The sequence below is a fragment of the Eriocheir sinensis genome, chromosome 7 (assembly GCF_024679095.1).
Source record: "Eriocheir sinensis breed Jianghai 21 chromosome 7, ASM2467909v1, whole genome shotgun sequence".
Taxonomy (NCBI): Eukaryota; Metazoa; Arthropoda; class Malacostraca; order Decapoda; family Varunidae; genus Eriocheir; species Eriocheir sinensis.
In genome coordinates this window covers 23,660,797-23,672,353 of record NC_066515.1, presented here as the reverse complement: position 1 = coordinate 23,672,353, position 11,557 = coordinate 23,660,797, and the positions used below count along the sequence as shown (strand labels likewise).

Here is an 11,557-nt window from a genome sequence, read left to right as displayed (position 1 = left end):
TTGGTGCCCGACTGTGAGACCAGACACACGTGTTTTATCCCACCTTATCCTTGATGTAATAAAATGATGATAGACCAGGTTATGTTGTAAGCATAGTCTTAAGTCTACTAAATATAGAATACAGTCATAATGTTAAAAAAAACTGAAAGGTGTATCATATGCAGAGCCGTAGCCATAGGACAGGCAAAGTTTGGAAAGCTATCCAAGAGTTTACTAATAACACCATATCATTACTCAATCATTTATTGTTAGCCTATTACATATCCATCCTGGCCGGTCAAGTAGAAGTGTTTGCAGGTGCCTGCTGGACTAGCCTCATCACCTTGTCCAGCACCACCTCATTGTGACACTCCACTGCACCGGCATCATATGGGGTCCGAATAAGTGCCACCTGCAACACCTGGGGGACAGTGCACTTAAGTTATGTTCTCTGTGGGGTGTGGCATGACAGGGGAAGGAAGGGAGATTTGAACTTAACTTATTATACATCATGCATTGTGTCTTTGATAACTTTTGCAATCTTATGTATTTTCTTGATATAATCAACAATAGATGATGAAGCAAAAGAGCTGACAACTAATATGTTTGAAACCACTGCACCCTTGTTATCCTGGGAGTCTGGTTGATTAGATAGATTAATAGTCATTGCATGCTTTAACATCATTTTTTTCTAGTTTCCTGTCATTTTGATGCCTATTTGATTTCAACTTTGCATGTTAAAAAGATTAGATGATGAAGATGGGCACCTGGAGAGTCAGGGTGGGGTAAGGTGTCAAAAATAAAGAAAAAATAATATAGAAAAGGCATGCAAGTAACAGTAAATTCTTTAATCCAGGAGTGAAAGACTTATGACTGAGATTGGTCAAGCATCACATTCACAACGACAACTCTCAAGATTCTGATTCTGATTTCACTTAGAAAAAAATCTAATGAGCTAAGAAGTACCAGAAGGGAGATATTTTACAGGAAATGACAATGTATAATAAATTACTTGTATGCTCATGTCGTCCTTAACTGTGTAGGGTACTCTGTTTTCGGCAAGCCAGACACAGAGTGACTCCCTCCTTGCTGTCAGCTCCTGGTTGCTGTAGTGCACCTGTAACAAGACTGTCTTAGGGATATGGCTTTGGACAATTTTACACTGTTACTGCAGTGTGTGTGTAGCACAGAAAGAAATAGTGGAGGGAGAAAAACTTAACGAGCTGTGAAATGCTTGATTGTTGAGGCGATTTTACCTATACACTCATATACTCATGTTTACTTTACCTATACTGTTGCTCATGCCAGACCAGCAGTAGGTATACCACACACTACTGGTCTTGCCACTGCAAGGCCTCCTCGTCTCAGAGAGCCCCTCTATATCCACCTTCAGCCTTCTAAGCAATTCGCTATGTAAGACAGAAAATAACCAACTTCACCCACTACCCAGTTTAATATGTCAAAGAATTAAGACTACCTGCTCCTTTCTGAAGATGGAATCCACAGCCTCAGCAAGGCCTGGCGGGGGAGTACTCTCCAGAGGTGTGACACTCTTGACGTTGTAGCCCCACACAATGTTCACTTCCTTTTCTTCTCCATTGAAGTTCACCAAGATCACACTGTTCGGAGATGAAAGTTTATTAAGGAAGGTGGCAAAAACGGTGAGTGTGAGAAAGTTTCAGAATCCATGGAGATGTAAGGCAGGTCTGGGGATACAGCAGCATCAATAAGAAATCTTGACATTGATATTATGAGGACAAAATTTGTAAATTTAATCTGTACGATTACTTTAATTTACTTATTACTTTACAGGGTTAGTATTTAGTCATGTTGCCTTTTTGTTTCAGTACCATATGTAATATTTTATGGAGTAGAATCTCAAATAGAGCAAGAAATTACTGGGTACATGAGCTTGCTTCATTCAAGCCATGTAACCTGTGGGTTACTCTATGATTTTCTGCTCACACACAAGGCCTTCACAATCCCTCAGACCTCAGCAGATCAGGCAAGCAAGTTAGTCATCAATTATGAATGGCTGATACTTGCTCAGACCAATGTGCAGCCCATTAGTCTCCTGTGTTACAAACTTCTGTGGTGCAATGGTTAGCATGCCTGGCTACAAATCAGCAAACCTAGGCTCGAATCCCGGCCCGGACAGTCAGCGTGCAGCCCACCCAGCTGCACATCCTCCCTTTCGGGTTGGCTGATAAATGGATACCTGCCAGGGGAAACCTGGGGAAGGTAAACTGTGGTAACCCATATGTCACACTGACCCTGTGTCCCAGGGTAATGGGTTCTCATCCACCACAGCCTCAAAGGCCAGTGTGATGGAGATAAGCACTGAGGCCACACACAGCCATAGCGGATGACCCCAACTTTACCTTTGCCTGCTTCCTGTAATGACCAGAGATGGAGGTAAAGACTTCAAAGCCAAGGCACCCTTTAGCTCAATGCTAGTGTCTGCCTCCCTCTACATGGATTGTTTCAGGGCTCTGGGTTGAAATCCAGGGTGGAGTGCTGGAGAGGAAATTTATTCTCCATAACAGGTCAACTTCTTGTGTGCTTTGAGAAGTGGAGCTATCCCCCTTGATACTCCTTTCCTGTGTACCTGGTGCCTCTATGGACTCAAATCAGATAAGACAGGGTTGTATAGCACAGAGTATGGCCTAAATATTCTTGTTATGACATAAACTGCCAGTTGTCTTTACTACATGCATACTATGAAAAGGGAATTTTAAACCTCACCAATTTATGAGAGCCTTTATAAGTGGCTTTGTGCCTTACCTCTCTGACACTGGGTCAATGGTGTACACCCAGCCTGTGTGTTCCTTGAGGTCGGTGGTGGTGACCGTCACCCTGCGGTGGATGAGGGAGTGTTGGTGCACCGGGTCACCAGTGAAGATCTTGTGGCTGGGGCCTTCACGGGGCATGGCGGGGCAGGGAGCTGGGCCCTACTGCAGGCATGGCATGATCCTGGGGAGGCACAGTGATGAAGGGACTGGATCATACAGGAAGGAAACTTCATTAAGAGTCAACTGAACATGAGGATAACTTACCAGCTGAAAATTGCCTATGTGACTTGAGGAATGAAAATCATGGTGGTATTTGTCCCATGTATATAAAATTTGACAGAAAAGCATGTTTAGGGTAATAATTGCAGCTGGTCCCTAAGTTAACCTAACTACTGAGGGCAGCTGCTGTCAACCCCCACCAGCCATTCCCAGCCATGAATTCATACTGGCATCCAGCACATGACCGCTCAGCCTGCACCTTTCTTCAACCCTCTGTCAGTAACCAATTCCTGCCTGTTTGAATTTATCTGACAAGCCCATCACTGTTCCTGCCCTCAGCCCTGCGGGAAGTAACAGGCCGCCCTCTGGTCTGGTCTGAGCATATTATACAGTCAGTCTGAGCCCGTAAATAAAGCAAGCTTCCTATTCGGGAGGGAACCAGTAACTGTGAGGCAACACTTAGTATTTATGGTAAAAAAATGCGGTCATTGAGTAGTCCCTTGCCTTGGCGACATCCCTCCCTGTGGAAACAACTCGTCATTGGTCAACAACAAGCAACGACCACGCCTGAAGGAGAATTATACGCGCTGCCACTAACAATATCTACCATTAGAGTAATTTTTAGCTTTTGGCTGAACATTCTTGTGAAGGTAAAGTGTTCTTTATAAGTTTAGTGTGGTGTTGGTCCACGGTGAGGCCAGCCGAGCTCGGCGTAAACAAACAAGGGCCAAGCACAGCGGGAGGAAGAGGCCGCCCCTGACCCTGCCCGGCCACACGCTGACCCAGGACACCTCAAGCGGCTTCTGGACGAGTTCCGGAGAAAAAGGGAAAGGCGGCGGAGCACAGCCACCCAGGCACAGACAAGAGGAAGCCAAGAGGGCCGCGGCAAGGCTCTCTCCCCGACCTTCAACTGAACTCGACTCACCTGCCCCAGGATGTCCAAGGTGGGTCTGGGGGTGTGGCTCCCGGGCTGGGGGGCGGCAGGTGCGTCGTGGGGTGTGTGTGTGGGCCCAGCCTGCAGGGGGCGGGCCGGGGGCTGCCCAGCGTTGTGGCGGGGGGCGGCCCTCAGCGGGTGGGGCCTATATGGGTAACGCGGGTACGCCCCCCGGCACACCGTGTACACATACTACAGACCTATACATGTTAAGACAACTGTAAATCAAGTACTATAGTCTTTTGACTCTAACTTGAGTCCTGTGGCTTGGCCCAGGGAACCTCCCATTGTTTACACTTCTAGCAATGACCTGCGCATGGCGATCTGTCTCGCTGTTAGTCTACATAATCTATTCATGGAATATATATATATTCATAATACGACTGCATGGTGTTATGAATGGCTTGGAATTTGAGGGAAAGACAATGACCCTGTAAACCTTCCATTTCACTTGGCAACGTGGCTCATGCAATGGTGCCGCACCATTCACCCTTCCGCCACCATGGAAGACTCACGTAGGTCTCACTCTCGCGTCCTGCACAGCCAAGCAAAAGATATTACTATATCTATATATAATGTAAATAAGAGAGAGAGGGAGGGGGGGAGGGTAGCAAGCTCCTCTGAGGAGAGTGATGGGGTGATGTGGCAGTAGTGCGGCTCAGGGGAGCCATGCCTAAAGGTTCAAGTTAGAGTCGATCGACTATAGCAAATGTATTCCCTGTATTTTCCTCATTTGTTCCATAACCTCATTTGCATTTCCAGCAGCACCATTTATATCATTAGCCTACTATATATTAACTTAAAATTTACTTGTAATGATGAGTACTTCCCTTGCAGTCAGAGATAGCCCGTCAGTTCGACCTCCCGGAGAGGCAGAGCAAGCTGAACACCATGCTGCGGGAGGAGGGCCTCAAAGATGAACAGGTGTACTGTGTCTGCCGCACTGCTGATGTCACCAGGTTCATGATGTATGTATATCAGGGTTTGTTTGGCGTTCATCAAGTTTCATATAGCTTCATGAATTGTACAATACCATACAGATGCTTTCCCATTCTTTTATATTATTCATATATTGAATTATATGTGGAGTACATTTATGTCTAAAGTAGATCTCTTGACATTTGTATATTAAATGATAGCTTATACTGGGCCTCATAACAAAATCTATTTCAGTAATACTGTTGACCGTTCTGTTTGCAGCCTTTGCTGTTCATTGACTTATATAATTAGTATTGATAGTAGTAACACAATTCAGTAGTTTTTATTTGATTGGCTTCAGGTCATCACACTTCTCACCTTATCACCTTTGGTGCTTGGCCTTGTATAAGCGACATGGGGGTATTGGAAACTAATTTTTTTATACAGTCGCCCCACTTTACCCATGGGTATATGGTTTCAGGAACTCCACAGTTGTGCAAAAACAGTGGATGTTCAGTACACTTAAATAAGATTAGAAAAGGCTAAACTAGTGTCCACTGATACAGCCAAACTGAGGCTGGGCCTGAGTGCACCCTGAGTTGGCAACATCAGTTGCACATGCTGCTTCTTGTGTGTATTTACTGGGCAGCACTGCTAACAGGGATTTATTTTATTGATTAATTTTATCAAGAGCTTTCTGAATAATTAATAGTATCTTAAAATCATGGTTGGTAAAACTTGTGGCTGACATGTTTATGGATAAGGCAGATAGACTACCACTTTTCTAGCAGAGGCACATCTAGGCTGGCAGTTATGGTAAGTGTTGTATGCATCTATGCAAAATTAATTCTAGAAATACTATATCAAGGTCATTTCTTTTGACTCAAGATTCTTATGTACTATCATCCACAGAGGCTGTGACAAGTGTGAGGAGTGGTATCATGGTGACTGCATCAATGTGACTGAGAGTGAAGCAAACAAAATCAAGAAATTCTTTTGTCAGGTATGAAAATATTGCAGAAGTATTACTGAAAGAGCAAGTTTATTTTATATATGTATTTACCCAAATTCATATTCTTTGAATGCTTAAGTCATAGCATTGATTTTTCACACCTACTGTATTTTCAGTGTATAAGGCATACTTCTCTGTAAGATGCACCTTTATTTTGAAGGCTGCCTTCAAGGGGAAAATTCCAAAGTTTTATTTTATTTGTTTATTCAACATCAGGATATTTTTTTATTAGTATTAGTGTTCATAATATAAACCAAAAAGTCCACAGTAAAGTAATACACATGCTTGGTGTAATGATTAGCACACCTAACCATAAATCCATGGCCATGATCACATTACAGGTAGTGCAGATAATTGATGGAATCCTTTTTTTATGTTACTTTTACTCCCATTCAGAGATGCAGACTAAAAGAGCCGTCTCTAGAGATCAAGTACAAGCAGAAGAAGCCCCACCACCACGAGCACAGCGACAGCAAGCACCACAAAGACAAGGAAAGGAAGGACAGAGAGAAGAAAGACAAGGAGAGGCGAGACAAAGAACGGAGAGACAGAGAAAAATACAAATATGACAAGCATTCACGTAATTACAAGATATTATTACTGATGCATTAGTATTATATTCTTTTCAAAGTGCAACATTATGGTTAATGGGAAATATCTTTATTCTGTGTGCATTAAGGACTGAGGTAAGGGAGAGAAGGAAGTGAAGGGGGGACAGGTTAAAGCTGTGCTGGAGATTTATGAAGGGAAGGAATATAAGCATGTTTCGGTGGGACTCTAACCTAGGGCCACGCGCTCAACACACCCGCCCACTGACCACTCGGCCACCACCTCCCCAAATGTTATAATTCAATACTCTTCTCCCTACCAGCCTCCAAAAACAAGAGCAGCAGCAGCAGTAGTAAGAGTAGCAGTAGCAGCAGCAGTCAGCGCTGTGGGGCGTGTGAGGCGTGTTATCAGCGTGAGGACTGTGGCCGCTGTGAGAACTGCAAGGACATGGCCAAGTTTGGTGGCCCTCACAAGCTACGGCAAAAGTGCAAAAAAAGACAGTGCCACAACTTTGTAAGTGGGACTAGTGCTCTGCTAAATGGCATGTCTTTGTAGTGTTTAATATGGAGATGGTAGTTCTCTGTTCTCTGTATTCAACTGGTGTAGAGGCCTTAAATAGTTTCTAAATTCTATTGCATTACTTACAGCAGTATAGTGACCGTTCTTCTTTGGATTTTCCTCCAGGTGCAGCTTGCTCAGAGGCCAAACAAAACCAGTAGCAGCAGCAGTATAAAAAAGCACAGGGAACATGAGACAGAGAAGCCTGCCTTGCCCCCCCCACAGCCTCCCTTCACCACTAAAGAGGAATACCCCACCGTGCTCAAGGACAGGAATGAGTGCAGTGATGAGGAGATGTCTGAACTCAGCAAGAAATTTCCAAAGGATCCTGTGATCATAGAATCCAGCAAGAGCAAAGAGAAAGATGCCAAGACATTCAGTCGGAAAGTAAGTGTCACATTTCTCTTTATATTTGAGTATTTGAGATTTTTGTATTCACTTAGTTAATGCCATCAAACATTTTACAGCACAAGTTAATTCACAGGTATACTTAGGAAAGAGGGAACAAAAGGAGCTTGATAAGTTATAGGTATGGGTAATGGGTTGAAATGCCTTTGTGAATGGGAAGGTGAGGGATGGTTTAGGTGTTGGTGTGAGTGAGGCAGGGATGTGTGCTGTCACTCTAGCTGTCTGACATTAATATGGATGGTTGTATGAGATAAATGAAAGCCAGAGTAGGGGATTGAAATGACCACTCATGAAAGGTACTGTGTGAATGCTGCAACATGTATACAAATTTGTGTGAATCAAGACACATCCATTCAGTGAATTCATAATGTTGCTTTTACCTCCAGAAGAAAGAACAGACCACAGGGATACGGAAACGCAAGAGCCGCCATGAATCAGATAGTTCAGACAGTGACTCAGATGGGGGATACCTGAGGGCAGACCAGGCCACCAATCGCCAGTGCTTTGGGCCCCAGTGCACCAGGCCAGCACGCCCCAACAGCAAGTACTGTGGCGATGAATGTGGCCTCAAGCTGGCGGAAGCAAGGATCTATTCAGTAAGCGGAGGTTTTTTTATACATTCCACATGTTGAAATTGTTATTCTGTGTGCCATATAAATGTATGGATGTAGAAGGTGCTAATATTTTCCCTCTTAAATTTATTTTGTTCACTGAAGTTGTTATCAATTTAAGAATGTCACCATACTGGCAGCAAGACCTGGAAGTGAGTTAGTCTGTTCAGGTGAGAAGCCTTTCCCTTTGTCGCAGGTGTTGCCGCAGCGCATTCAGGAATGGAAGATGAGTGAATGTGTGGCAGAGAGCAAGGACATTCGGCAGCTGGAGAAGATCAGGAGGCAGCAGCTGGAGGCCAGGGAGGTACTGCAGCAGCTGGACCAGCGGCACTTGGTGAGTCACGTCTACAAAATACTAGGTAGTGGTGGTGCAGAGGGCTTAGTCATTGGTGGCTCCAGGAGTTTTGTTCATAGGGGAACTTCCTCGGTGCAAGGGAGAGCTGGCGTTGTGGCAAGAGAATGAAACAACAATTTGTGTCAAGAATAAAAGGGAGACTGGGAGACTTAATACTCCATTTGGTGCCACCATTGTATGTGATCTACCTATCTATCTACATACACACACACACACACACACACACACACACATATATATATATATATATATATATATATATATATATATATATATATATATATATATATATATATATATATATATATATATATATATATATATATATATATATATATAATATTAATCCCTTAACCTCATCAGTTGTACTGTTTATTTCAGGAGCTGGACAGACTTGTGGAGAGAGGGAAGAAAGCCAGTATTGACCCCAAGGCTGACGACGGTGGTGAGGAGGAAGGTGGGGATGGTGTGTACATTTACTGCGTCACCTGTGGTCACGAGGTTCAGGCCAGAAGAGCAATCAGACACATGGAGAATTGCTTTAATAAGGTAACTGACAACTCTCTAGTCTATTGTCTCACACTAACCCTTTCCATCCATGACGCAGACATCGACGTCACAGTGTGGAAAGGGTCAAGAGGAAATGGAAGAGGATTAATCCTCTTCTAAACCTCTCAATCCTTCTCTAAATTCCTTTTCCATTTCCTCTTAAGAGGTTTAGAAGAGAATTAAGAGGAAATGGAAGAGGCTCAAGAGGTTAAGAAGAGAACTAACGTGTCGCTGGAGTGAAGGGGCTAAGATGGTCCAAAATATAGAAATAGGAACTCCACTAAGAAAAATCCTTGGAAGATCTTGCATGCATCCCAGTGACTGCAGAATTGGATTCTAGGCACTAAAAACATTGTACACAGCATCGTTCTTCAAGATGTTTTTGAACCATTAGTTTGTTAACCCCTTTCCGGCGGAGGATCTATATATAGATATTTTGAAATTGGGACTTTTTGTCGGCGTGTCTATATATAGACGTTTGCTCTCATTTGCCCACACTAGATTGTAGCATGGTCTATATATAGACGATTCCTTACTACTAACAAAATAAATCGTTATTTGGCATCTCAAACCCCTTGACACTGACCGACATTGCCTCTCAAGGACAGTCACCGCTTGTGCTTTGTCGGTGGCGGAGGTGCTATGCACATCAGCTAACACTGGGAATTTATGCATTTTTTTCCTATTTTATTTTATTATTAGTCTATCATGTCAAGGAGAAAGAGACCTCTTGAGATGGAAGAAATGACTTCTTTGGTACCTGAGGATATAGATGCTGATTTTTTGGATGTTTTTGATGATTCTGACTCATCTACTGTCAGTGATTACACTGATACAGAATCTAAACCTTCATATAAATATATCAATATACATATAACCAATCAAACTTAAATAACATCTACATATAGATTCAAATGTTTGTTCAGTTTTGCGGCAGAGTCTATATATAGACGTCAATCTGGAATGCCCACTTGCGGGGAATCTATATATGCACGTATGGATGAAAGTCGACAGTGTCTATACAGCCGAATTTTTTTGTTTTTTTGTAGTACATACATCTGCCCTGCCACCGGGAAGGGGTTAAATGTAAATTATTTACAGTTTACCAGGTTGGCTAATGTTGGAAACCTTTGTACATTCTAGCTGGAGAGCCAGACTACCTTTGGTTCCATGTTCAAGACGAGGATTGAAGGAAACAACATGTTCTGTGACTTCTACAATCCTAGCAGCCTCACTTACTGCAAGCGGCTGAGAGTCATGTGTCCAGAACACACAAAAGCACCAGTTGTCAAAGACTCTGAGGTAAGATTTGTTACATTCAGTTCAAGTAAAAAAAAAAAAAAAAAAAAGAAATTTTCTGATTAGTTAGCTAAAGAGATTGACATACTTGCATTATATTAATTCCCATAAAGGGAGGATATGTCATAGGTCCAATCCAAGTAACAAATGAAGGAGGAACACAACTTTACAGGTCTGTGGAGCGCCTCTGACTTCAAATGTGTTTGATGAGACGGGAGAAATTTGCTTGGCACCCAAGAAGAAATGCTTACGCCACTACTGCTGGGAGAAGCTCCGCAGGGCTGAGATAGACATGGAGAGAGTGAGACAGGTAAAGTTATCATCTATATCATAGCCTGCTTACTGTGTGTGCATGAGAGAGAGATTTGATTGATTGATTGATTGACCTGTTTTGAGAGTCCCCCATTGATGATAATAAAGTGATGAAAAGTGGTGGTATAGTTGAGATGATGGTAGTGATGGCGATGCATTTCACACATTTTCAGTGGCTCAAGCTGGATGAGTTGCTGGAGCAGGAGCGGTTGGTGCGGCAAGCCATGACCAACCGTGCAGGGGTGCTGGGCCTCATGCTGCACTCTACCTATGACCACGCGCTGGCTGAGAAGCTCCAGCAGTCACAGCAGTACCACCAGAATGACCACCAGTACCACAGTAACAATACAAAATATCAACGAACAAACAGCACCAGTAATAGTACTGCTGCTGCTGCTACCACTGCTGGTGCTCAGCATAAACATAGCACTAGTCAGCAGCAGCACAAGAAGCAGCAGCAGCAATCCCAACAGCGCCATCATTCATCATCACAGCGGTACAGCTCAGACTTCCACTACTCCAGTGAAACACAGCATACAAGTGACCACCAGTATCATAGCACAGGCCACAAACACCATCACAGTGACCACCAATACCATAACAGCGACCACAACACCAAGCAACAACCGCAGCATCACCACAGTGACCACCAGTACTACAGTAGTGACCGTAGCAAGCCACCACAACCACCACCACCACCCACACCCACACCCACACAGCACCATCATAGCGACCATCAGTACCATTCCAGCAGCAGGGATCATAAGTACCAAGCGAGTCAGCGGTACCACTCAGACCACCAGTATTACTGCAGCAAGAAACAAAAGTGAACAGTGTTTTCTTGATGTGGGATCCATCAAAACTTACCCACTTCACTCAGCTTGTTTTGTATTGTGTAAAACTAAAACTTCAGGGATATAAAGAGAGAGAGAGTGTGTGTGTGTGTGTGTGAGCTATATATATATATATATATATATATATATATATATATATATATATATATATATATATATATATATATATATATATATATATATATATATATATATATATATATATATA

At 43.1% G+C, this 11,557-nt stretch overlaps 2 protein-coding genes across 5 annotated transcripts; one reads left to right on the top strand and one right to left on the bottom strand.

The window, feature by feature from the left end:
* Positions 1-229: 229 nt before the first annotated feature.
* LOC126995088 (gem-associated protein 6-like) lies at positions 230-4,043 on the bottom strand. 4 transcript variants are annotated; one of them, XM_050854385.1, is made up of 5 exons: positions 3,916-4,043; positions 2,764-2,952; positions 1,457-1,598; positions 992-1,096; positions 230-400 (listed from the first exon to the last, which is right to left on the bottom strand). In XM_050854385.1, exons 2-5 carry the CDS (start codon positions 2,907-2,909, stop codon positions 278-280), a joined length of 516 nt encoding a protein of 171 aa, XP_050710342.1. In that variant the 5' UTR covers positions 2,910-2,952; positions 3,916-4,043; the 3' UTR covers positions 230-277. The 4 variants fall into 4 exon arrangements, with proteins under 4 accessions (XP_050710342.1, XP_050710344.1, XP_050710333.1 ...); XM_050854387.1 differs by lacking the exon at positions 3,916-4,043 and adding an exon at positions 3,598-3,745; XM_050854376.1 differs by lacking the exon at positions 3,916-4,043 and adding an exon at positions 3,495-3,619.
* On the top strand, positions 3,786-11,463 carry LOC126995003 (CXXC-type zinc finger protein 1-like). The gene is made up of 12 exons (XM_050854280.1): positions 3,786-3,934; positions 4,762-4,892; positions 5,755-5,845; positions 6,251-6,434; positions 6,726-6,916; positions 7,088-7,348; positions 7,756-7,965; positions 8,177-8,314; positions 8,717-8,884; positions 10,028-10,186; positions 10,356-10,493; positions 10,669-11,463. Exons 1-12 carry the CDS (start codon positions 3,926-3,928, stop codon positions 11,323-11,325), a joined length of 2,337 nt encoding a protein of 778 aa, XP_050710237.1. The 5' UTR covers positions 3,786-3,925; the 3' UTR covers positions 11,326-11,463.
* The last annotated feature ends 94 nt before the right edge of the window (positions 11,464-11,557 follow it).

Excerpts from the sequence above, each read along its gene's own strand:
- LOC126995088 (XM_050854385.1), bottom strand. The coding sequence starts at position 2,909 with ATGCCCCGTGAAGGCCCCAGCCACAAGATCTTCACTGGTGACCCGGTG. Across the intron at positions 1,599-2,763 it reads ATTGACCCAGTGTCAGAGAG|TGTGATCTTGGTGAACTTCA; the intron begins GTAAGGCACAAA and ends ATCTCCGAACAG. Across the intron at positions 1,097-1,456 it reads CCATCTTCAGAAAGGAGCAG|GTGCACTACAGCAACCAGGA; the intron begins GTAGTCTTAATT and ends GTCTTGTTACAG.
- LOC126995003 (XM_050854280.1), top strand. Across the intron at positions 6,435-6,725 it reads CAAATATGACAAGCATTCAC|CCTCCAAAAACAAGAGCAGC; the intron begins GTAATTACAAGA and ends TCTCCCTACCAG. Across the intron at positions 10,187-10,355 it reads CAGTTGTCAAAGACTCTGAG|GTCTGTGGAGCGCCTCTGAC; the intron begins GTAAGATTTGTT and ends ACAACTTTACAG.